This window comes from Schistocerca americana, chromosome 10 (assembly GCF_021461395.2).
Source record: "Schistocerca americana isolate TAMUIC-IGC-003095 chromosome 10, iqSchAmer2.1, whole genome shotgun sequence".
NCBI lineage: Eukaryota > Metazoa > Arthropoda > Insecta > Orthoptera > Acrididae > Schistocerca > Schistocerca americana.
This window is the reverse complement of record NC_060128.1, coordinates 79,941,853-79,968,243: the sequence shown is the minus strand read 5'-3', so window position 1 is coordinate 79,968,243 and position 26,391 is coordinate 79,941,853. Positions and strand designations below refer to the sequence as shown.

The 26,391-nt window shown below is 41.0% G+C and overlaps 1 protein-coding gene across 6 annotated transcripts in view; it reads right to left on the bottom strand.

Annotated features, from left to right (window-relative positions):
* The window catches only part of LOC124552444 (guanine nucleotide-binding protein G(q) subunit alpha), a 79,606-nt gene that overhangs the window by 6,144 nt on the left and 47,071 nt on the right, over positions 1-26,391 (bottom strand). For 4 of the 6 annotated variants that reach the window (XM_047126722.1, XM_047126723.1, XM_047126720.1 and 1 more), the window contains one exon: positions 17,743-18,761. In XM_047126722.1, coding sequence (XP_046982678.1) covers positions 18,679-18,761 — 83 coding nt within the window. In that variant the 3' untranslated portion in view covers positions 17,743-18,678. Of the gene's footprint in view, positions 1-17,742; positions 18,762-21,445; positions 21,554-26,391 lie in introns of those variants that run through there. The other 2 variants (XM_047126721.1, XM_047126719.1) reach the window with 1 other exon arrangement.

Genomic DNA, 26,391 nt, shown 5'->3' with positions numbered 1-26,391 from the left:
AAATAAATAATGTAATAAAAAACCACCACAGAAACACGAGGGAAAATAGAGGACATAATATAATTCCCAAAAGCACTGGGGTAAGTGGTAACAATAATCTGTTCGGAACATGAGCATTAATTATAATATCAGATGTCAAGGATGCTGGGATGTTTCCCATACATATCGCTTTTGTCACATGTATTTCTCGAGTGTTTGAATTCCCGGCATCCTTGATATCTAATATTATAATTAGTGCTCATGTACTGAATAGGTTGTTGTTACAGCTTATCATAATGCTTTTGGAAATTTTAGTATGCCCTCTATTTTCCCCTGTGTTCCAATGGTCGTTTATTATTACATTATTTATTTTATCTTTTAACGAGTTTTGCTTGCACTATCTCCCTCACCTAATCTTGTGCGGGTTTGAGTCCTTGCCTTATGTTACAACTGAATTTTCTCCATTGTCTTTTACCTTTTTAAATTTTTTTCCTTCTCTTGTTTTATTTATGTAATTTTGTGAGAGTTTGAATTTAGGCAACTGTCTTGGAATTTTATTCTGTTTATCTGTCATTTTACATGTATGTCGTTTTTGTCAATTGTATTTTCTATATAATTTTAAATTTCTATTCTTTGATCATTTTATTATTCACCCTTTGTAAACTTTTCCAAAAGTCTTTTTTATACACTATATTTCTTATGAAAAAAAAAAATTTCTTCTGTTTCTGTCACTACTTTTGTATTCATCACCACCCTCTAGTGCCTTGCATTGTCTTCTTGGTTATCATGCTGTAGCTACCCAGTGAGCCACTACAGCTCTGTTTGTTACATACTGTCTTTACATATCTTATCACCAAATTGTTAATGGTGTGTATTTCAGCCATTTAATTTTTACTATACTTTTATACATAAAAACAAAGATGAGGTGACTTACCGAACAAAAGCGCTGGCAGGTCGATACACACACAAACAAACACAAACATACACACAAAATTCAAGCTTTCGCAACAAACTGTTGCCTCATCAGGAAAGAGGGAAGGAGAGGGGAAGACGAAAGGAAGTGGGTTTTAAAGGAGAGGGTAAGGAGTCATTCCAATCCCGGTAGCGGAAAGACTTACCTTAGGGGGAAAAAAAGGACAGGTATACACTCGCACACACGCACATATCCATCCACACATACAGACACAAGCAGACATATTTAAAGACTCTTTAAATATGTCTGCTTGTGTCTGTATGTGTGGATGGATATGCGTGTGTGTGCGAGTGTATACCTGTCCTTTTTTCCCCCTAAGGTAAGTCTTTCCGCTCCCAGGATTGGAATGACTCCTCACCCTCTCCTTTAAAACCCACTTCCTTTCGTCTTCCCCTCTCCTTCCCTCTTTCCTGATGAGGCAACAGTTTGTTGCGAAAGCTTGAATTTTGTGTGTATGTTTGTGTTTGTTTGTGTGTGTATCGACCTGCCAGCGCTTTTGTTCGGTAAGTCACCTCATCTTTGTTTTTATGTATAATTTTTCCCACGTGGAATGTTTCCTTCCGTTATATTACTATACTTTTAGTTTCATATTCTCGTACAGTCTTTATTTAGTTACATTTTCTGTTATTCACTATGTATTTCTGCTTTGCAGACAATCTGTAGAAGAGTTCTACCCGAAACATGTCAAATAAATTCATCGGTTTATCAACTCGTGGCTTCTTATCTAGTGACCAGTACAGCAACTGTGCAGTACTACTATTGATGTGCTCAGTTTCAATGGCTGCTTCCCAACCCATGCTATCTGAATCCTTCACCCCAATACCAGCTTTTCTGAGCAACGTAGATGGAAGTCATCCTCACAACACATCCTTTGTTCCTGTAATCTTCCCCAGTTCCTCCCACTGCCCCACATCCATTTCTACTCTCCCCAGGACCCCAATGTCATTCATCCTGCTCCCACACAATCTTCCCCTCTGTTCTGTCACCCCTTTCCAATACACTCCTCGTCATCGTGTGCTGCACACATTCACAGGTGCCGGCTCGCATTCCTATCCCGTACACCTGCTGTCTCCCTCTGAAATGTTAGTAATCCTTTGCCCATCCCCTTGCTTCCTTTCTCTCCTCGCCTACTCCACCTGACATAACCAATCACCTCAGTCCACCCACAAAATTGCAGTCCTGGCACTGTGTCAATGTAAGTGTACAGCAGTGTGTGTGTGTGTGTGTGTGTGTGTGTGTGTGTGTGTGTGTGTGTGTGTGTGTGGCGCGCGCGTTTCAACAATCTCTATTCAATGTGATGGCTGTATGCCACCTTAATGGGAGAGCCTGTATGCCCGCACGGTATCACTCTACGAGTTACTGTTGTTGCATCAATAACCTCTCCATCATCCATATACTGCTTCCCATGGAATGAATCCTTCATAGGGTCAAACAGATGGAAATTGAGAGGTGTGAGATCTGGGCTGTTGGGTGGTTGAGAAAGAGAAGTCCAATGTTTTCTGAGCTGCTCTCCATGTGCATTGTAAAGAAGAAGTAGAAGAATAAGACGTGGAAAAAGATGAAGAAGAAGTAGAAAAATAAGAAAAAAAGAAGAAGAAGAATTAGAAAAGAAGAAGAAGAAGTAGTAGTAGTTCATTTCAATTTTTGTGGCTATGAACATGCTGATTTTGTTTCTTCAGTTTCCTGAGGGTAGCACAATACAGTTCTGAGTTGCATGTTGCACCAAGTGGGAGGAGATAAAACAGAATAACCCCTTCAGAATCCCCGAAAACAGTCACCACGATTCTACCGGCTGAGGGTGTGGCTGAGTTTTTTTGTTTGGGCGAAAAATGGTGTGTCCCCACTCCACCCATGTTTCATCATATGTGACAATGTTCAACAAAAAAATTGACAAAATCAGCCTGTTTTGAGGTGGAAGCAATTCCACATAAGTGGTACTTTGTTACTCTATATGGTATTCTGTTAGGCAGTGAGGAACTCAGCGAGCACACCCCAAATGGTGGACGAATGTGTCAGCACTACGAACACAGACATTCAGTTGTGCAGTGAGGTGTTTGTTTGTGATCAGTCAGTCACCTCGAACGAATGTGTCTGCACATTCCGACGCTGCAAGAGTCACAGCTGCGCGGGCCGGCTAGCGTTTGCACAACCTCGATGTTAAGTGACAGACCCCTCGCGCAACGAATCGCTGTGCATTTGTTCGCGTCAGGTCTCTGCAGATGTTTTGCAAACATCTATGGATTTCTGAGATGCTGTGGTTTTCTGTCAAAAGAAACTTGATGACACACTCTTCACGGAACACACCTCGGTTAGATGCACCGTTCTGAAGGCTACGCATAGCGTCACCACCTACTCGAGCTTCACGAAAATATAGAGGCTCAAGTGGGAATATTCCACTATGTCCCACTACAAACTCTGTATTTTTTCAACCAAAATTGGTTGACAATAAAAAGTGTTGCACTACTTACAGAACACCCCTTGTACTATATACCTAAGAAGACACTTCGCAGGGAGATCCGAATTTTCAGTTGCTCGTCAACAGCATTCAACGTGTTTATTTGGCACTGACAATGTTAAAACTGCATCAACTACAGAGGGTGATCCAATGGTTGGTGTGACAGAGTGCACTGTAAATGTGTGCTAGATCTAGAGACTGACCCCAAATGGCACGACTGATCATCTCTCCCTCTCCCACCACTGACAGCAGGTGGTTCTGAAGGTGACATATGTAGACTGTTGAGATATTCTGACATTTCAATAATGCATCAGAGATGCTCGGCAGTATTTTTCGTATTGGATAGGCCTTAAAAGGATTAAAATCCATGGAGAAGAAATAAAAGCTTTGAGGTTTGTTGATGGCATTGTAATTCTGTCGGAGACAGAAAAGGATCTGGAAGATCAGTTGAATGGAATGGACAGTGTCTTGAAAGAAGGTTATTACATGAAAATCAACAAAAGCAAAGTGAGGATAGTGGAATGTAGTCGAATTAAGTCGGGTGATGTTGAGGGAATTAGATTAGGAAATGAGACACTTAAAAGCAGTAAACGAGTTTTGCTATTGGAGGAGCAAAATAACTGATGATGGTCAAAGTAGGGAGGAAATAAAATGTAGACTGGCAATGGCAAGGAAAGCGTTTCTGAAGAAGAGAAATTTGTTAACATCAAGAATAGATTTAAGTGTCAGGAAGTCTTTTCTTAAAGTATTTATACAGAATGTAGCCATGTATGGAAGTGAAACATGGATGATGAATGGTTTAGACAAAAAGAGAATAGCAGCTTTCGAAATGTGATGCTGGGGAAGAATGCTGCAGGTTAGATGGGTAAATCACGTAACTAATAAGGGTGTGCTAAACAGCACTCGGGAGAAGAGGAGTTTGTGGCACAACTTGACCAGAAGAAGGGATCGGTTGGTAGGACATGTTCTGAGGCATCAAGGGATCACCAGTTTAGTATTGGAGAGCAGCGTGGAGGGTAAAAATCGTAGAGGGCGACCATCTAAGCAGATTCAAAAGGATGTAGGGTGCAGTAGGTACTGGGAGATGAAGAAGCTTGCACATGATAGTGCAGCATGGAGAGCTGCATCAAAGCAATCTCTGGGCTGAAGACCACAGCAAGTTAACATAAGATACTTAATTTGTACATAATCCAACTGTAACGTACTATCACTGACAAAACCTATTCTACAGGATGTCATCAAAGGCGAATAAAGGATATGAATCTGGAGAAGTTCACCCATTCCTAGCGTAAGATTTCCCCATGTTCAGTAGTTATTTTCTACAGCACGTCATCCTCATGTAAATCTACATGGCGCTCACTGTGAAAGTTTGTCAGAGTTACAGTTCAAACTGTATAATAAATCAATAATAATAAATAAGTGTATAATAAATCAACATGTAGATTTACCTCAGGATGATCTGAGCTGTATAAGAAACAAGAGTGCAAACGGTGTGTGTGTGTGTGTGTGTGTGTGTGTGTGTGTGTAATCTCAAGAATAGCAATACCTCATTTACTGCTACAGAAAACCAGCTGTCAGAAGGATAAATAACTATTATTTTCACAATTTACATTTGTCTCTCCCACATGTGCGGTCACACCTTAGCATACCTTAGCTCAAGGCTGGACTGTACTAGTCGTTCAAACTTCTGCAAAGCCTCTGACACATTACTGGGAGATTAAGTCCCACCATCAGAACAGATAGAGTGGGGTGAATGTGTCATTGTGAAACATCACAGTTACACCTGTTTCTATACTCCACAAGCCTACTCACGGTTTGTGATGCAGGGATACAGTGTTTACCCTTTCCCCACTACACACATTAATCGTGCACGGAAAGAACCACTATGCCTCTGTACAAGCTCTAATTACTCCATTTTTTTTGACTGGTCATTTCCAGAGAAGTAAATGTTTGGAAGCAATAAGTCAGCCAAACTCTTTGAGGAATGTATGCTCTCGGGATTTTGCCGGTACACTTCTGTGTGGTGTGCAACGTCTCTCTCGTACTGTCTGCTACAGGAGTTCGTCAAGTTTCTCTGGAACACATTCGCAATTACTACAAGATCCTGTGACAAAATGGGCCACTCTTTGTTGACTCTTCTCTATCTTTCACATTAATCTACCCTGATACACATCCAAGACTGATGGGAGACACAGGCACTCACAAATCAGTCTTTCAAGTGTTTTGGAAGCCACTTCTGTCATCGACGGATTACCTTCCCTCAAGATTATTCAATCCCATCTCAGCCTGATATCTGCTTTTCCTACAGTAATTTTTATGCAATCATTCCTCTCCAAGTCACTTAGGATGGCAGTTCACAGTTTGTGGTAATTGTCACCAGTGGTGTAATTAAACAGCAATGAGTTTCTTTGTCTAGCTGATTAATATTTGCCAATCCCTGCAGGAATCGCCAGGTCATCCTGAATTTTTTGGTATTTTGGCTCTACTCTCTCTCTGTCTCTGAGCTGAGCTGTTCTGATTTTTTCAAAATAAGATTTTAGCAAGCTGAGTACACACAAAATATTGATTGTGTACTCCATTTTGACAGAAGGATTTGAAGGAGCATTTCATCTGCAATATTTACCAGAATATTATTTTAAATAATGACTGCATTGATGCCGTTAACAGAAAGAGCTAAATCATCTGTAAAAGACAGGCATTTGATGCAAGTGCTCTAATTCTGATACGTAAGTTTGCTTTTATTATTTCTTCTAGCGTCTTTCTACCTTCAAATGGTTTTTCCTCTGAGATAATTAAAGAATACAGACAGTGTATCTCCATCAAATTGCTGTTCAAATTTCAAAAAATTGTGATACATGGGCTATCAAGAAGCTAACCTCCACTGCCATGCAGTGCAAGTGGGAATGGAACAGATACTACACTGGTTCAGTAGGTCAGTGCACACTTCATTTGCCTACAGTAGCTATTCAAAATGGGTATTACACCTGAAACATCTACCAGATGTGAAAACAATATTTAAAACAGTTTTTAGTGCCAAAATATCTTAAAGCTGTTGACATTAATCACAAACCGTAAGTTGCCTACAGACAGAATGTGACGAGTGAATATTGTGTGTATCAATGGGGCTGTCTAACAATGGGAGGACAAAAGTTCAGGAAGCAACAAGTATCTGTCATTATGGAGCCAGCAACCAGCTGATACACCTACAGAAAACTGAAATAAAAATTTGCAAAATCCAACTTTCTGGCAATATTTCTGAGGACCATAATACTCAATGTATTACTGCTTATCTTTACTGACACAACAGACAGAGAAAGTATGCGTCTAATGAACAGAACAGAAACTAGTGACGAGGCATTTGCTTCCTGTGACCAAACAGCAGCCAGTGACAAGAGTCAAAACAGCCTTGGAAAAAAAGAGGAGGGGAGGGAGGAGCATGCCAATGTCTAGTAGCCAGACAGATTACAGCTACTGTATTTTTTTGGACACTTTTGGATGTGAAAGGAAAAAAATTCTTAATTCTACTGTGAAGCATTAATCTCTTGGCTAGCGCTCTGTGTTTGCTCAACATGCCGATCCACATTCTGCCTGAGAAACAGAATTCTTGCATCAGTTCAAAAAGAACTCTAACCCAAGACTAGGCTGGAAGTGATTTTCACCTCTTCAAGAAAATGGAGTAGCAGCTCAGATTATAACGCTTTAAGCCTGAAAAAGAATTTGAAGATACTGACGTGCCCCTATACTCTCAAGCAGTGGAACGTAGAATCAAGAGAACTTGTCAACCCATCAAGAAATAAATGGTCCAGTTACATTAAGGAGAGCTCTGCCTATCAAAATGCAATACTCGGGGGCGGAGGGGAGGGGAGAGGGGGGGAGGGGGATGCGATCAACAATGTAGTCATTGTGGTAATGTGGAAAAGGAGCGATTTATGACATCCAAAAGGAGTATGATCATTGGCTTTCTACTCAAGAGTGGAAGTAATTCCAAAACGGTTACATTTTGAATTGTGTGCTGCTGTGGTTGCAGTATACTGTGACAGAGAAACACCACTATCCAAAATCGGTGCCACGGCAGCTGCGGACCACCATGGGCCACGGGTGACGGACGTGAGCGACAGCTGTAAAGATGTATACGAGCGCACAGCTGTGCGGCTATTAAGAAACCAGATGCTCAGATGAATCACGGGGCTACTAACAGTGTCTCCTCAATGACTGTTCAGCAAGCTCTGCTGCATAAGAGCCTCCTACACAGACACCTGGTCGGTGCACCCGTACAGATCGCCGTTCACTGACAGCAAAGGCCGGAATTTGTATGCCAACAGCACAACTGGACTGGAGTGATGACAGGTAGCCGTTTCAGACGAATCACGTTTAAGGCTCCATCAGACAGGTGGTCACTGGTGTATACGGCACGAAACACCGATAGCACACATCCTAATACAATCGTGGAAAGGGTGCAAGCCGGAGTGGGTGGTATTGGCTTTCTGCACTGCAAAACGGACGAACACAAGTACACATCTACCCATGCGAACCATGTCCACCCCTACACACAGTTTGTTTTTCCTCGGCACGATGTCACGGTATCTACCGGCAGGACAGTGCAACGTGTGACACGGCTCCTAGTGAACGTGTGCAGTTTGAAGAGTGCCACGGTGAGTTTACCTGGCCGCCACGTAAACCTTATCAAGAATCTACGGGACCACCTCGATCTGGCTGTTTGTGGCACGGATCATCGATCGAGGAACACAGTGCAGCTAGCCACGACACCACACTTCTGCCGGTACCTTCCAGAACCTCACAGACTCCCTCCCTGCACGTCTCGCAGCAGTCTGCACTGCAAAAGGGGGTTATTCAGGCTTCTGACGGGTGTTCACAATAATGTGAGTGGACAGTGTATATTAAGTGCTTTAATAATAAAAAGAGTAGTTTTTAAAACTGTCCTACTCCATTTGCAGTAGTTTACTGAAAGCTGACTGAAGGGTACTTTTACAATAGCTATTATTTTGCTAAGGAAATTGACCTCTGAATTACACTACTGGCCATTAAAATTGCTATACCACAAAGATGACGTGCTACAGATGCAAAATTTAACTGACAGAAAGAACATGCTGTGATATGCAAATGATTAGCTTTTCAGAGCATTCACACAAGGTTGGCTCCGGTGGCGACACCTACAACCTGCTGATACAAGGAAAGTTTCCAACCGATTTCTCATACACAAACAGCAGTTGACCGGCGTTGCCTGGTGAAACGTCGTTGTGATGCCTCGTTTAAGGAGGAGAAATGCGTACTGTTTCCGATTTTGATAAAGGTCAGATTGTAGCCTATTGCGATTGCGGTTTATTGTATCGCGACATTCCTGCTCGCGTTGGTCGAGGTCCAATGACTGTTAGCAGAATATGGAATCGGTGGGTTCAGGAGGGTAATACAGAACGCCGTGCCTGATCCCGACGGCCTCGTATCACTAGCAGTCGAGATCACAGGCATCTTATCTGCACGGCTGTAACAGATCGGGCAGCCACGTCTCGATCCCTGAGTCAACCGACAGGGACGTTTGCAAGACAACAACCATCTGCACGAACAGGTCGACAACGTTTGCAACAGCATTGACTATCAGCTCGGAGACCGTGGCTGCGGTTACCCTTGACGCTGCATCACTGACAGGAGCACCTGCGATGTTGTACTAAACAACGAACCTAGGTGCACAAATGGCAAAACATTTTTTCGGATGAATGCAGGTTCTGTTTACAGCATTATGAGGGTCGCATCCGTGTTTGGTGACATCGCGGTGAACGTACATTGGAAGCGTGTATTCGTCATCGCCATGCTGGCGTATCACCCGGCGTGATGGTAAGGGGCGCCATTGATTACACGTCTCGGTCACCTCTTGTTCGCATTGACTGCACTTTGAACAGTGGACGTTACATTTCAGATGTGTTACAACCCGTGGCTCTACCCTTCATTCAATCTCTGCGAAACCCTACATTTCAGTAGGATAATGCACAATTGCATGTTGCAGATCCTGTACGGGCCTTTCTGGATACAGAAAATGTTTTGACTGCTGCCCTGGCCAGCACATTCTCCAGATCTCTCAGCAATTGGAAACGTGTGGTCAATGGTGGCCGAGCAACTGGCTCGTCACAATAAACCAGTCACTAGTCTTGATGAACTGTGGTATCGTGTTGAAGCTGCATGGGCAGCTGTACCTGTACACGCCATCCAAGCTCTGTTTGACTCAATGCCCAGGCGAATCGAGGCCGTTATTACCACCAGAGGTGGTGGTTCTGGGTACTGATTTCTCAGGATCTAAGCACACAAACTGTGTGAAAATGTAACCAAAATGTCAGTTCTAGTATAATATATTTGTCCAATGAATATCCGTTTATCATCTGCATTTCTTCTTGGTGTAGCAATTTTAATGGCCAGTAGTGTAGAATTCAGGGCAGAGTGGTGAATATCCTGATAATCTGTCACTGCCCCAATGCACGATATCACTACATTAACATGTGCAAATCTGCCTTTTCACTGTGCAACAGACACTCACTCTCACCGCCTACTCTTCTACCGAGAGGTACGGACACATTTAGACACACTGCCATTCAAAATACTATGACGTACAATTATTTGGATATGAACAATGAGTAAGAAGACACCATAATATTTTGGCTTTAAAGGTTGCCCTAGGGACCATTTGTCGGCCTCATTTATACCGAACACAGTATAGTACAACACACCACTATAAGAAAGTCATGTGTTGCACAATGTATTTAGGACCACCAAATGATGATCAACTGCTGGAGGAAATTTATTTGATGTAGTTGGAAGGTGAACACACGTCGAACACGGGGTTGCTCAGTACGTGCACATTAACTGAATGGCAATGAAGTTGGCACTGCTACTGGACAGGGTGAAGCTCCTGGCAGCTCGCGTACAATTGCTGTTTTTAATGGTTTCTCCAACAACCAACCCCCGCCTCGGACTTGTGCTGGTCTCCGTGAAAGAAGACGGTTGTGACAATGCTGGAAAAGCTCACGGAACAAAAGTAGTTTGAGTTGCAGAGCCCGCTACGAACAGGGACTCCGATTGTCACTAATACATTTGAGGCAAACTTGTCCGGCAGACAGAGAATTGTTTGACGTTGTTTTGAGAGTTTAAAAGATTGTTATAATGTATGTGGTTTATGAAAGAAGAAAATCCTCTCATTTAGCAGCGTTGAGAGAGGTAGTTTACTGTCAAGTTTTCAGCGCTCAGCAACATGCTAAAAAGGAGAATATGTCAACGACGTAAGGCACACAAAGTATAGCTTGACATCGATTTGGATGGGTGGGAGCGTGAGTTGGATGGGTGGGTGGGTGGGTGGGGGTGGGGGGGGTGGGGGTGGGGGAGTGGGGGAGGTTGGTGCGAGAGATTTTCAAGCCAAGATGCAGGCAATGAGAAAAAGGGATTTTCACATTAGAAGCCTACCTTCCAGTTAAAGTACTGAATTATTCAACAACTATTACGGAGGAACCCACGAAACATTTCATTCGTGATACTGTTCTAGTAACTACATTGGTCCAGACTCATCTTGACCCTATAGGCTGTGCTAGCACACAAACCAAAACAGTTGACATTCCAAATTCTACAACATTCGTTCTGTAACTGATACAAAAGTACACAAAAAATGAAACAACACACTCAGTGCCCCAAAAACACAGACTTCACACCAAGACAGATTGCTCATGTGGCAGCCCTCCAACCAAATAGATAACAATTCAGATCTTGAGGCTTGTTAAAATGTCACTAGATATTATTTTGTATAAGGTACTGGAGGGACTGATATTTCCTCAACTATTTTGTCTTCCTTTTAGCAAAATTTCTTAAGGTTTTATGGTATTGTTTTGACTTCTCTGGTGACTAGAATGATAGTTATACACAAGTACCTTGGGTTTGGTTTGACTATTTTCTTCACCAAAAGTAAACTACAGAACACAAGCCTATTACAAGTTTCATAATGACTGACTCCTGACTTTGAGCTCATATTCTGGTTACATCCCATGACAAACATCAATGTGTTGTATCCTGCTGGAATTGTGGAAATGTCTGCTTTCAGTTGATGTACAAACATTATACAGGGTGATTCTAAAGTCACTACACATTTCAGTGATATACTAAGTCACTGTACATTACTTTGCCTGTCGATTCCGGAAAACAGGCCACACCAAGCTTGCTATCAAGACCCTAGTCAATAAATTCCAGCATACTGGTAGTGTTGCAGATGAAGAACATCCAAGGGAGGCCGGCCATAACGCCAGACACCGTGCAAAGTGTGCAGGATGCGATCACACGATGCCCTTCCGTGTCTACCAGGAGACTTAGTAGGGAGCTCGGCATTCCTCAGACCACTGTAATGGAGAGTTCTTCGTTACAAGCTGCACAAACGTGCGTACCATATCCACATACATATCCATATCCCTGTACATAAGCTTGTAACGGAGGACTTCGCAGCCAGACAAGGTACGTGTCATGACCTGCTACAAGCTGTGGAAAATGATAATGTGACGCAAAATGTCTCATTCAGTGATGAAGCTACGTTTCATACCTGTGGACAAGTGAACAGACACAACTGCAGGATCTGGGCAGACGAACAACCAAGCGTGCTGCAGGAGTGGCAAAGGGACACGGCAAAAGTGAACATGTGGTTAGGGATAACAAGGTCAACAGTGTATGGGCCCTCCTCCTTCGCAGAACGAACAGTTACTGGAGCCACATACCTAGATATGTTGGAACAATTTTTGAAGCCCTAGTTGATATCTGATGGGATTATAGATACTGCTGTTTTTCAACAGGACGGTGCACCACCCCATTTTGCCCTCGTTCGGGATTATCTGAATCGAGCATTTCCCGGCAGGTGAACTGGCCGTGCCTCCACGGATGTGGGCACCCCGCTCTCCTGACTTGACACCCTTAGACGTTTTTGCATGGGGGTTTATCAAGTCTACGGTATACCAGGTGAAGATCCGCAACACTTAACACAGCGGATTCGAGCTGCAGCTGCTGACATTACACCAGATATGCTCGGGCAGGTTTTTCGGTTTACAGTGGCGCACTGGGGGTTGTGCCTAGACATGCAAGGTGGTCTCAATGAAATGTACTGAAATTATGTCTTATTGTAACGTAAGTTGCAGTGCCATTATATATTGGTTAATAAAATTTGTTTAAGTACAAAATGTATAGTGATTTTAGAATCACTCTGTATTTCAGTTGAAAAGGTGGTGTCATTTGCAGTAATATTTAGGAGAAAGTGTGCTTTATCAAGCATTTTTTGGTGAACAACAACTCTGAGGAGTCACAGAAACCAGGCCGTAATTAGGATAAAAAATTTCTTTTGCAGTTTAAAGATACAACATTTTTCTCTTTACAGGGGGATTTTCATTATTTTCGGATTAGTCATTTCATTGCTATAATGTCAAATGCAAGACACTGCGACTGAGCTTATCGTTTTAGTCACTGCAGTGGAGAAATGATGGATGTATAGCTTCAACTTTCGTTGACTGCATTGTATGCCACTACTAATGAATACTTCATGTGTTTTTCAGTTAAGAGTTTGTAAAGCAATATGTTAGTAGCTGCAATGTACAGGAGACTGAGTCGTCATACCAATGCACTGCCCCAGTAGTAACGCACAATAGGCACCTATTCACCAGCAAAAAAGGCAAACTTCATACTAGCATTACAATGTAGCATTCACGCATTCAGTTGTTGAGGCTAGGGGGCAAGAAAATGGGAAACTGCAAGTGAACACTTGATATAGAAGCAGCCCTCAATAAATGAACAACGAAAACTACTATATGTTTTAACAGAAAATGAAAATTTTATTACTTTGAATGAATTTTGGAGGAAAGAATGACGAATGAAATAATACCTACCTTAATCACCTTTGGAGTTATTTGTTTTCACATATGTGAACGACTCACAGAATTCCTCCAGAACCTTTGGGGAATGCTTTTCAGAGTGGAGCAACACAGCTACTAGGAAGTACCATTTACCTTAAAATTCTTTTTCTCCTTTGCTACCTTGTTCTTGACAAAGACCCAAATAAGTTCAATGGCGGTGAATTTACAGTGTGCCACACACAACCACGAAAGTTTAATTTCCTCGTACACTGAGTGCTATATACTGACTTTCCTACAAGTATTCTCGTGACCCAAAGAGCAGTCTCACATGTTTCAGTTGGCCCACCTTCGTAAATTCCTCAACTGACAAGGCAGATAGAAGCTCTACATTACTGCTTATAACAGAATTCTTCTTCCATTTCACAGACAAGTTTCACGAAACTGGATTTAGCATTGTGTGTATGGAGCACAATTTATTTCAATCGGAGATACGTATGGTAATATTTCGCTAAGGCTCCTAAACCAATCTTTGTAGTGTCTGATTTTCATCTCAGAGTGATAATCTGTATCTCCTTTTTGCCCTACAAAATTTAAGCTAGCATTTTGCAAGAACCCACCTTTGTATCCAATGTGGCACAATATAATCCTTTTTCCAGACACGGGGAAAGTTTCAATTCTTCCCTTCCAGTCATTCTACTCTCTAACACTTCCTCTGAGATAATCATATATATTTTCTGATACGTAATTTCTTTTTGTTCCTACAATAAATACTTTCTAGTACGATTTGCACCACACCAAATCTCGTCAATGTAATAAATAATCCATCGAGTGTTTGGCAATTTTATTATTTCTCACAGAACTCGTTACTTTTTCCTTTTGCTCTGTTATTTTCCATCAGCACAGATTTTTTGTTCAGCTTTTCATATCTCATGCCCAATTTTTAAAAAGCACACCAAAAGATTGTTTTGCCTTTATCAGGCAAGTCCTCCACTTCAGTCTTCAACTTTTCCCATGCAGCTGCTATTGATGGAAACTGTGTTTCTACACTGAAGCTGCAGATTTTCTTTCTTGTGACTCGTTGCGTAAACTCATCCAATACAAACTTCTGTTGCCTGCCAGAACACTCTATTGGTTATACAAGACATCAAGTTTCTGTACATTCTCTTTAAATTTGCTTCACTGTAGTTTCACTAATATCGAGACACTCAGAAATTCTCCTTGCTGGCTGTAACACAGAACTGCTTGTGCCCTGTTCCTTTTTGGTTTCAAAACAAGAATGTCCACTATCACCGTGGACTTACCCAACCCTTTACAGAAGTACAAGGCAGCTAATTATATCCTGAAGCCTGCCACATAATTTTAAACATGTGCTATTTGCATTTTATGTTGTTACATTCGTAAAAACATAATAGCTGTGAAAGACATCAACAGAGGTAGCACTTAACTTTCCATCTTGTTTTTAAGTATCAGCATTATGGGAGTTGTTTCAATCCACATCTGCCATTAATATAACAAAATGGCTAATTAGAAATCAATGAAAATGCATCTGCACATGGAGAACAGTGGAATTTTTAAACCGTGCAAAGGAAATTGTTAACGTAATTACGGTCTCGTTTCTGTGACTTTTCAAAGATGACATTCACTACAAAAAAAAAATTTGAAAAACACATTTCCTCTTAAATATTACCACAAACGCCGTTCCCTACTCAACTAAAACATAATATATAATATTCATACAACAAATTGAAGCAGACATTTACACGATTCTGGCAAGCTACTACACTTCAAGGATTGTCATACAATGTAACCAGAATACAAGTTCAAAATCAGAGCTAAATCGTTATGAAATGAATAGCATTCAGAGCAGTGGTACACCAAGACAGTGACGAGATACGGTGTTAGGGCATCGATGCTAGGTGTGCGACGTTGCAGACAGCTAAAAGAAGAGTGTGTGTCGTGTCAAATAAAAAGACCAATTACATCAACACCTGCACATGTAGCAAATCTTCAGAGCAGATGGCATAGTGCTACTATTTGAGGGGTGTTAACCAGAAATCATTGTGTGAAAGGCAGGGCAGTGTATGTAATTAGAACTATTGTGGAAAAATCTCCCTCCTTTAAGAAATGGAAGCCACATTACATCTGCTAAACAAAATGACAAAAAGAGTGTTTACTGAAGTCATTTCTTGCTATCACAATTAATGGGTGTGAATACTTCTCCTTTCAGTATTGCAGTCAATGTTCGATTTCCACGATGATACTGCATAGTCTTTTGAGATCTCTCTTACGTGTTACGTTTTTGTACTTAAAAGTTAGAAATAAAATTGTAACAATAAATATAAATTCTATCAACAAGACTTAATAGACATCTTCAGGTACTATGCCAATGACAGATACAATTACCGTCACTGCACTACTTGCAGGTGGTCAGTACATTACCTACCCACAGACAATGCCACTACTGGTTGAATGAGTGGTCTGTTAGGTTCACGTGCATCTTTGACTTCAGGGTAATCAGTCACTTCCGTGTGAGGATGTAGTGAAAATGCCGAGATCCTTGCATTATACAGTGGTTCAGGTTTGACCTACAAAACGTTACCACATCCACGCTATTTTAACTCTAGCCTTCTACAATACTAGCCCATTCTTCGCCAGTCTAAGTAAGTATAGGAAACCAGTATAATATCGCATGAATCAGAAGGTAATTATAAATGGAGTACAAGCTCAGATTGAAGAAGGGCGAGAATGGAAGTCAGCCGTATCTCCCTTTTGAAGGAACCGTTCTGCCGTTTTCCGTAAGTGACTTGAGAAAAGTACGGAAAATGCCTGGATGGGGATTTGAAACGCCATCCTCCTGCGCATAAGTCCAGTGTGATATCTCACTCACAGCCAATAAAGAATGTGGTGTGGTAAGCCTATACCTGTCTTCCACAGTTCACTTTAAGATAACTGATGAAGCTCAACTGAAATAAATGATGACTATCTGTGATACCAAACTAGCATACAGCATTTGGTATGTCAGGGTAAACTTTAATGTAAGAATGGGCGAGAATGTTTAAAAATGGTATACGGTCAGACGGACCACACGATTAGTCATTATTTACAGAATCGACACTCCACCCTTTCACTTCAGCAAGATAAGTGTACCTATAAATATCACTCAGGAAGGCACAATGTGGGTAAATGTTGCACATGAGAATTGAAATTTGACTTTTCCTTTCAGGCATGAGTTTGACTGTCCAAATAGAGTCCTTCAACAAACTGGAAATAACAATCGCTTTTGTGCCTATAAGTCAGGGAAAAATATAATGTTGAATAAAGCTTCCATGTGGGAGCATGCGCATGCGTCTGTGTGTTTAATTTTCGTTACAGCTACTTAAGTGACAAATTTAACAAACTTACAGTAATTTAGAAACGGAGTGGCTTGTCAAACTCACTTTGCCTACGGTATTAGGTTTGGAATCCTGTTAATTGTGTACTGTTTGACACAAACCACCAATTTGGTTTGTCAAATGTGGAGGGACTGTTGAATCTTTCACTAACTGAGGCTGAGTCACAAATTATCATTTGTGATGTATTTGCAGTTTTGTAGCTAATGGGTGTACATCAAATACATAATGAGAGTTGGCAGTCATGTGTGCATGTTTATGTGTAGGAATTCTCTTTTCTGATGAAGCCTGACTGCTACTTAATGCATCTTCTTGATGGCAAGCAGCAATCTACTGTTTCCTACACTGTACATACATATGATAGTTTGATATATCTGTTTACTATTTCTAACCAAGAGATTCTGTCCCATTTACGATGAACTCCTCCAGTTGTTTAGTCTGATATCACTAATTTTGAGGCTAAAGTCTCGCTATCAAATTCCCCCATATAAAAAATACACAGTCAATGAACCCAAATTTTAAGTAGAGATTCATCATCATCATCATCATCATCATCATCATCATGCAGTCTTGAAAAATGTAGAGGGGCCACAAAATCTGGAAATGAAGACCAAAATTACACCTGGAAAATATCAAGATTAGAAATAATAAGCCAAATTGGTGCAAGAATATTACTTCAGCAGAGCTGAGAAGATTTTTTTGTGAGGACTACTGCTATTTTGAGGCACGATAAAAATTATTGTAACCGGGATGATACTTGGAAATGAATGAGTGGGTGTGGTACAAGGATTAGGAGTACAGAAAGAGGGAGAGAGAGGGAGGTGTGTGTGTGTGTGTGTGTGTGTGTGTGTGTGTGTGTTTGTTTTGGAGGGAGGGGGGCAGTATGAAGATGCAAAACCTGGTCATTTATATTAACTGTGGTTGTTCGGTAATGTTTTTAACAGATGTCCAAGCAGCATTCTCCACAATACACATGCAAAGCACAAACAAATAAAAACATGCAATCACTATTTGGTCTTCCAGACAAAGTTATCACTGTTTATGTAAAGTGATACAAATAAATAATCAGTGTTCAACAAATAACAGTTTCTATATTTGTGCATTTCCAAACTCATATCAGAAAATAATTGTTATTTAAACATTAGTTATTTGATTCTGAAGAACAGGTTATTTACAAAATTAGTAATTATAATATTAACACACTAAATTATTCTACATCTTTAAATACAGAACAAGCCATCTACAAAAACTGATCTCAGGTTCCTTCGAATAGTGTTCCTGAGCTTACATTCTTAAGGGAATTACCCATATCAAAAACAAAATGTGGCAACAAAATCTCTTAGCAGGTGGAGAAACCATAACAAATACTGTATTAATTAATGAAATACCTGCACACAGCAAAACAATGTCTACGCATCCCCACGTATTTAACAATATTGAAGAACTTCATAAAAAAGTTATCCGTTATTTTCAACATTTCCAGGTTGTCATTGTTATAATAAAGATATTTAGAGATTCATCGTAGCCTCACAGAGAGAACAGCTGAATAACCGAATACGATACATGCAGATGTAATACTGAAGGGAATAGTGGTACCTAAAAATTGCCCATTTGCCAGTTCTCTTCCTTTCTTTAAGGGCACAAAATGTGAACAATATTTCAATTCTTTTCTCATATACACCACCTTCAATTTTTCCCAGCTTCATTAATATACAAGAAAAGAATTTACAGTAATTCCCTAAAACAGTATAAAACATCAATTTATGCAAATTGTCACTTGCGCACATATTAAAAACATCTCAAAATATGATAATGTGGAACCTCTAAAATATCTGCTTAGTGATCCCAATACTCAAATATAAGATACAGTACAAATACATTTTAAAAAATTCTGCCTCCACATTTCTTTGACACAGAGAAAAAAGAAGATTTGAAAACATGCAATCAGCAACAGTGGTGTTAATAATAGGAGTAAAATAAAACATGTACATGCACACGTTAGTTACATTAGGCCAAGTTGAACTCCTTCAGAGCACTTTGCATTATAGTGTCTTTGACAGCACAGAACACTAGTTTAATGTTCTCAGTGTCTGTAGACACGAAGCACATAAGCAGTCATTTTTATTATCAGAGAAAGCCACGCGACCAAACACATTTGCAGCAACTGAGAGGTCATGCATTCGGAAAAGCACCAGACGGCATGCAAGTCGATATAGCGCCGGCAAGTGAGGAGTCGAAGACCAGATCCCGGGACAGGAAAGCGTGCACAGACACAGAACACACACATTAGAGAAACCAGACCATGCACAAAGATTTGCGGTGACATTGCCAGCTATTGTACGACACAGGAAGTCAGAGAAACAGCGACACACACAGTAACAACATACTTGCACCTAAACCCCCACACAGCACTGCGAGGCCACAGCAGTATAATCACTTGTACTAGAACGAAGGGCAAACCATTAAATCACACTTTTCATTTTCCTTCTTAGTAGAAGGCAAGACATATTTTCAAGCACGGCAGCTCGAGATAATTTTGTTAAGTGTCTTCTGTCACTTAAATTTTGTATGTTCATGCAAAATTCAAATTTGCTTCTATCAATTAGAAATTTTAATGTTCACCATCAAATGAGATGCAAAACAACAGCAGTGTGAGCACAGCTACTGTGGTATGTGGGTACCGAACACCGGGAAACTGATTCCTGTGCTGAGTGAAGTGTACAAGTTGTCTTTCCTAAGAGTTGTCAGGTGGGTTTCCTCAAGATACTTTTCAATTTAGTTTCTGTGTGTTGTAGGTGGACCTGTCACAAAGGAAGACTGCTCACAGGGCCGTTTCGTGTGGATGTTGACTGATAACTTAGTTTCTGATCTTGTTAGTAACAAGTAAAGTAATCGTGCTCAACAATTTATAGTTAGGGACATATTTGCTGTGGGAACCAATCAGCATCCTTGAACAGATTGAAAACATGATACTTGGTGAAAAGTCCTATTTAGTAATAAATTATTTATTATGCTACGATCCCTGGCCATGTTATTAGACACACTTGATTTTTTTGACAGTTCAATTATTTCTGGGGTTTGATTACATAAACCGGCTCACTTATAATAATTTAATAGTTTGAAAATCATTAAAGAGCTATTAATGAAAGAATTGAGCTCATCTATTCTGCTGCATTGTTCTTGTGAGACCTGACTGTCAATGAACAACTGATAATTACTGGTTTGAGTAAGAGCTGACATGTTTGAAGTGTGAATACTCTATTAAGATCTAGTATTATCGTGTTCCTGATGTATTTACCATCTGTAACCTCTAAAGTTTGCCGATTACCGAAGCGATTTTTGATACAAAATGGTATGAAGAACAATGGGAAAAGCAAGTGATCTGATGCCCCAAAAGATTCAGCATACATAAGGACTGACTGGAAGCAATACATATTCAAATTGAATTTCTCAAAGATTGGCATATCTGAATCATCTGTAAGGTGTGTAAATAAGAAAACCAATTTTGGAATGGAACTAGTACCTCAAAGGAAGAACAGGTGTGCCAGAAAACCAATGTTTTTACCAAGGTCTGAGTGCTTTTTGAAACAGATATGCTGTAAGAAACGGTTTACTTGTACAAAATAAATCAAAATTAAATTAACGTAGTGGTGTTGCTGAATCTGAAAGAACTGTAAGATGCAAACTTTGATAAATGTACTTCAAGGTGCAGGGGCAAAGGAGGAAAAGAATCAAGATTTGAACTTCTGCAAACTGTCGAGTGTCGTTAAATTGGAGAGCATTTGCCTTCATACAGCAGTGATAAATTTTCTGAGTTCAAGGCCAATCCTAAAGCATATCTTAATACATTTTTTCATGGCATTTCAGGTTTGCTTTAGTGATGGGTTCACAACCGAAATTTTGATAAATAAAACTCAGTCTGTATGAAGGCATCTCAGTGAAAAGTGCTATCTCGACTGTATTGTGTAGACACTGGAATATAGCACCAAAGTCATGACATCATCAGTCACCAGTGGCAAAAGCACTGAGCATCTGTACCTTGTTGAGGGAACAATGCAGCAAGACCAGTAAGAGGAGGAGGCTGTAACTCAAATAAAAAAATTGTTCCCTAAAGGAGAACCATTTGTGTATATGCAGGATTGAGCTCCATGCCACACAGCAATAAAACATCCCTCTGTTACCCTGGTCAGGAAATTTATCGACATTAACCCAATTGAGTTAGGCAAACTGAAGCATTAGTAGCTGATAAAAACAGTGTGGTGAAGTATTACGAAGTTAGGTCTAGTTCCGCTTACTTTTAAAACAACATCAGCATGGTTTGTCAGTTATTAATAATCTGTCATGTTTAAAGAAATTCAATTACTTCATTTAGAATGAAGAAAATAATCTTAACATCTCTTTGTACCTCCTGAACTGTTATGTTGAAAACTCGAGGGGTGTGTGTGTGTGTGTGTGTGTGTGTGTGTGTGTGTGTGTGTGTGTGTGTGTGTGTGTCATAATGAGACCAGTGACTGTATGTTTGGCTACATTTTCATCCCACCATAATGAATAAACACGTATTAAGAAAGGTGATGCAATCGACTGGGTATAAAGCTTTGCATCGTAGTGGACAACGTCTTATTACCAGCTAGTACAGAACTGGTGTCTGGTTCCGCCACACAAAATTAATGCAGTACAAGTGCTTATATGCGACATCACAATACAAAGAGCACAAAACATTAAGAACACAGAACAAGTAGTTGGCAATGTCACCACATTCATTAACACAAAATACCTGTGGCACAAGTGAAGTGCGAGTAGATAATCTTCTCGCTGTCAGGATTCAGCTCGACAAACATTCGCAGAATGAATTCCCGAGCCGCGATGGCGTCCCGCTGAGGACCTGTGCCACAGAAGTTGTAATGTACACCTCTCTCTACACAGTACTAGATGTGAACAACAGAACTTAACACACTGGCCTCTGCCCACTGTCACCCAAGTCCGTAACACAGCTTTAAACATAACTCAGCTTCAAACATAACAAAAGTTTGCCACAAAGCACATTTATAACACATTCATTTACAATGAATTATGTCTGTCAGTATCCCGTGATATGAATGGTCACAATTATCAACAAACAAAACTGGGAGAGAATCAAATATTTTGAATAGCTTCAACCTGAAAGAGAATGTTGTTCAGTAATTATTATACAATGAGATAAGAGGGGGAAGGAGGTTCTGAGGGAGGGATGGACAGATGGAGAGAGGGAGAGAGCGAGGTTATGGAGAGAGCGAGGTTATGGAGAGAGTGAGAGAGCGAGGTTATGGAGAGAGTGAGAGAGCGAGGTTATGGAGAGAGTGAGAGAGCGAGGTTATGGAGAGAGTGAGAGAGTGAGAGAGCGAGGTTATGGAGAGAGTGAGAGAGTGAGAGAGCGAGGTTATGGAGAGAGTGAGAGAGCGAGGTTATGGAGAGAGTGAGAGAGCGAGGTTATGGAGAGAGTGAGAGAGTGAGAGAGCGAGGTTATGGAGAGAGTGAGAGAGTGAGAGAGCGAGGTTATGGAGAGAGTGAGAGAGTGAGAGAGCGAGGTTATGGAGAGAGTGAGAGAGTGAGAGAGCGAGGTTATGGAGAGAGTGAGAGAGTGAGAGAGCGAGGTTATGGAGAGAGTGAGAGAGTGAGAGAGCGAGGTTATGGAGAGAGTGAGAGAGTGAGAGAGCGAGGTTATGGAGAGAGTGAGAGAGTGAGAGAGCGAGGTTATGGAGAGAGCGAGGTTATGGAGAGAGCGAGGTTATGGAGAGAGCGAGGTTATGGAGAGAGCGAGGTTATGGAGAGAGCGAGGTTATGGAGAGAGCGAGGTTATGGAGAGAGCGAGGTTATGGAGAGAGCGAGGTTATGGAGAGAGCGAGGTTATGGAGAGAGCGAGGTTATGGAGAGAGCGAGGTTATGGAGAGAGCGAGGTTATGGAGAGAGCGAGGTTATGGAGAGAGCGAGGTTATGGAGAGAGTGAGAGAGTGAGGTTATGGAGAGAGTGAGAGAGTGAGGTTATGGAGAGAGTGAGAGAGTGAGGTTATGGAGAGAGTGAGAGAGTGAGGTTATGGAGAGAGTGAGAGAGTGAGGTTATGGAGAGAGTGAGAGAGTGAGGTTATGGAGAGAGTGAGAGAGTGAGGTTATGGAGAGAGTGAGGTTATGGAGAGAGTGAGGTTATGGAGAGAGTGAGGTTATGGAGAGAGTGAGGTTATGGAGAGAGTGAGGTTATGGAGAGAGTGAGGTTATGGAGAGAGTGAGGTTATGGAGAGAGTGAGGTTACGGAGAGAGTGAGGTTATGGAGAGAGTGAGGTTATGGAGAGAGTGAGAGAGTGACGTTATGGAGAGAGTGAGGTTATGGGGAGAGAGGGAGAGAGTGAGGTTATGGGGAGAGAGGGAGAGAGTGAGGTTATGGAGAGAGGGAGAGAGTGAGGTTATGGAGAGAGGGAGAGAGTGAGGTTATGGAGAGAGGGAGAGAGTGGGGTTATGGAGAGAGGGAGAGAGTGAGGTTATGGGGAAAGAGAGAGAGTGAGGTTATGGAGAGAGGGAGAGAGTGAGGTTATGGAGAGAGGGAGAGAGTGAGGTTATGGAGAGAGGGAGAGAGTGAGGTTATGGAGAGAGGGAGAGAGTGAGGTTATGGAGAGAGGGAGAGAGTGGGGTTATGGAGAGAGGGAGAGAGTGGGGTTATGGAGAGAGGGAGAGAGTGGGGTTATGGAGAGAGGGAGAGAGTGAGGTTATGGAGAAAGAGAGAGAGTGAGGTTATGGAGAGAGGGAGAGAGTGAGGTTATGGAGAGAGGGAGAGAGTGTGGTTATGGAGAGAGGGAGAGAGTGAGGTTATGGAGAGAGGGAGAGAGTGAGGTTATGGAGAGAGGGAGAGAGTGAGGTTATGGAGAGAGGGAGAGAGTGAGGTTATGGAGAGAGGGAGAGAGTGAGGTTATGGAGAGAGGGAGAGAGTGAGGTTATGGAGAGAGGGAGAGAGTGAGGTTATGGAGAGAGGGAGAGAGTGAGGTTATGGAGAGAGGGAGAGAGTGAGGTTATGGAGAGAGGGAGAGAGTGAGAGAGGTAGTTTCCAAGGGAGGGTGGGACAGGAATGTTCCAAGGGAAGGAGAGGGGGAGGAGGGAGGAAAAAATGCTGTAAAATTAGATGGTGCACACAAAGCAACAACAACTGTGCATATTTTTTTCCTTACACAAATCTTTTCATTCTTGATGCCCTTTACTATAGCTTGAACCATTATTTGTGAATTCTTATGACAAAAAATTTGCCACCTTTGGTAATAACAATTACAATTAGGATGATAGTGAAATTCAGGAAACTGCAACAAAAATTTTGGCGCTCTCCTCCTCCTAGATCATATAGACCAAATAAAGACAAAAATATATTTACTTAAAGCACTGAAGTGGTCTTAATGTAACTGTCTTGACAGAGAGAAATTACATCATCATACTAAATAGTATGAAATCAGTTCCATAGATTTGATCTTCTCTGCTAAAAATATACAAATAGTTGCATATAAAAGCTGTAATTGTTACAACGTGATTTACTTTAAAGCATGACCATAAATGGAATACTAAAAATCAGCAATAGTGACAATAGTTCTTTGTTTGCCTGGCTGGGGAAAGCAACAAGTTACTGCATAAACTTCAAAAATAAGATTATAGCATATTGCAATTAAAGTCACAAAGTAGAATACATATCAGATGTGTCTTTCCAACTACGGCTCACTGGCTACTGTCCCACCAAATAACTAAATGGGAGGCGATATGTTGCTATTACAATAGGTAATTCATACACAAAATTGTTTTTGAAACACCACGGATACATTTAACTGAAAAGGTACTTACACCACAGATTAGGTACTTGACAATACACTAATTATCAGAATAATTGATAGAGAATTCTGTACACTGGGATGCTCACCCCCTTCCACCACCGCAGCCCTGAGGGGCTCTAAACATAGAACCACATTATCACATAATGTCCGGAGAATATGTCTCTGCAAAGAATCAAAGTGACTACGACAGAATCATAACTAGCAAATAGTCCACCTGCTGAATCCTATACACGTTCAACGGGTTCAAGGAACAGTGGGGTGTGTCTCAGATCGCAACACAAACTCTGACGAAGAAGCTGAAGATGCTCTTACAGGATAGCTGCAATCTGAGGAGACCCAGTTACATGCTGAAGGAACTTGTCAACTTAGTAAAAGGCAGTAATATTTTAAGAATTTTTTTTTAACTACAAAAATCTTCCAAAAAACTTTTGATAGCTGCATTAGCTGTTAGTAATTTGTTTATTGCAGAATCATGCACAATTAGTTTCACAATGAGGTAATCACATTCTTAGGTGCACACATCTATGAGAAAATGTAATATTAATTAGAAGGTATAATAATGGTAAAAATAAGTCAATAACCTGAAGGATAGGGGAACAAATATTCACATAACTAATTTAACATTGGTTCGTTAAAGATACACCGGCTCCCTACATTTGGATGGCATTGGAATTGCCAGAACTGCCTAAATTGGATGGTTACAAGATGAAACAAAAAAAATTCCAATGCGTAGCAGGTCCAGGCACTGTACATGGGCACAGGGAGCTGCTGAAGTTGTTGTCGTCTTCAGTCCAGAGAGTGGCTTGATGCAGCTCACCATGCTACTCTATCCTGTGCAACCTTCTTCATTCCCAAGTAACTACTGCAGCCTACATCCTCCTGATTCTGCTTAGTCTCCCTCTACAATTTTTACCCTCTACACTGCCCTCCAATACTAAATTGGTGATCCATTGATGCCTCAGAACTTATCCTACTAACTGATCCCTTCCTCTAGACAAATTGTGCCACAAACTCCTCTTCTCCCCTATTCTATTCAGTACCTCCTCATTGGTTACATGATCTACCTATCAAATCTTCAGCACTCTTCTGTAGCGCCACATTTCGAAAGCCTCTATTCTCTTGTTCTCCAGACTATTTATCATCCATGTTTCACATCCATACATGGCTACACTCCATATAAATACATTGAGAAAGGACTTCCTGACACTTAAAGCTATACTCAATGCTAATTTATCTTCTTCAGAAACACTTACCTTGCCATTGCCAGTCTACATTTTATATCCTCCCCACTTCGACCATCATCAGTTATTTTGCTCCCCAAATAGCAAAACTCCTTTACTACTTTAAGTGTCTCATTTCCTAATCTAATTCCCTCAGCATCACCCGACTTAATTCGACTACATTCCATTATCCTCGTTTTGCTTTTGTTGATGTTCATCTGATACACTCCTTTCAAGACACTGTCCATTCCATTCAACTGCTCTTCCAAGTCCTTTGCTGTCTCTGACAGAATTACAATGTCATTGGCGAACCTCAAAGTTTTTATTTCTTCTCCATGGATTTTAATTCCTACTCCAAATTTTTCTTTTGTTTCATTTACTGCTTGCACAATGTATAGACTGAATAATATTGGGGACAGGCTACAACCCTGTCTCACTCCCTTCCCAACCACTGCTTCCCTGTCATGCCCCTCGACTCTTATAACTCCCATCTGGTTTCCGTACAAATTGTAAATAGCCTTTCGCTCCCTGTATTTTACCCCTGCCACCTTCAGAATTTGAAAGAGAGTATTCCAGTTAACGTTGTCAAAAGCTTTCTCTAAGTCTACAAATGCTAGAAACGTAGGTTTGCCTTTTCTTAATCTTTCTTCTAAGATAAGTCGTAA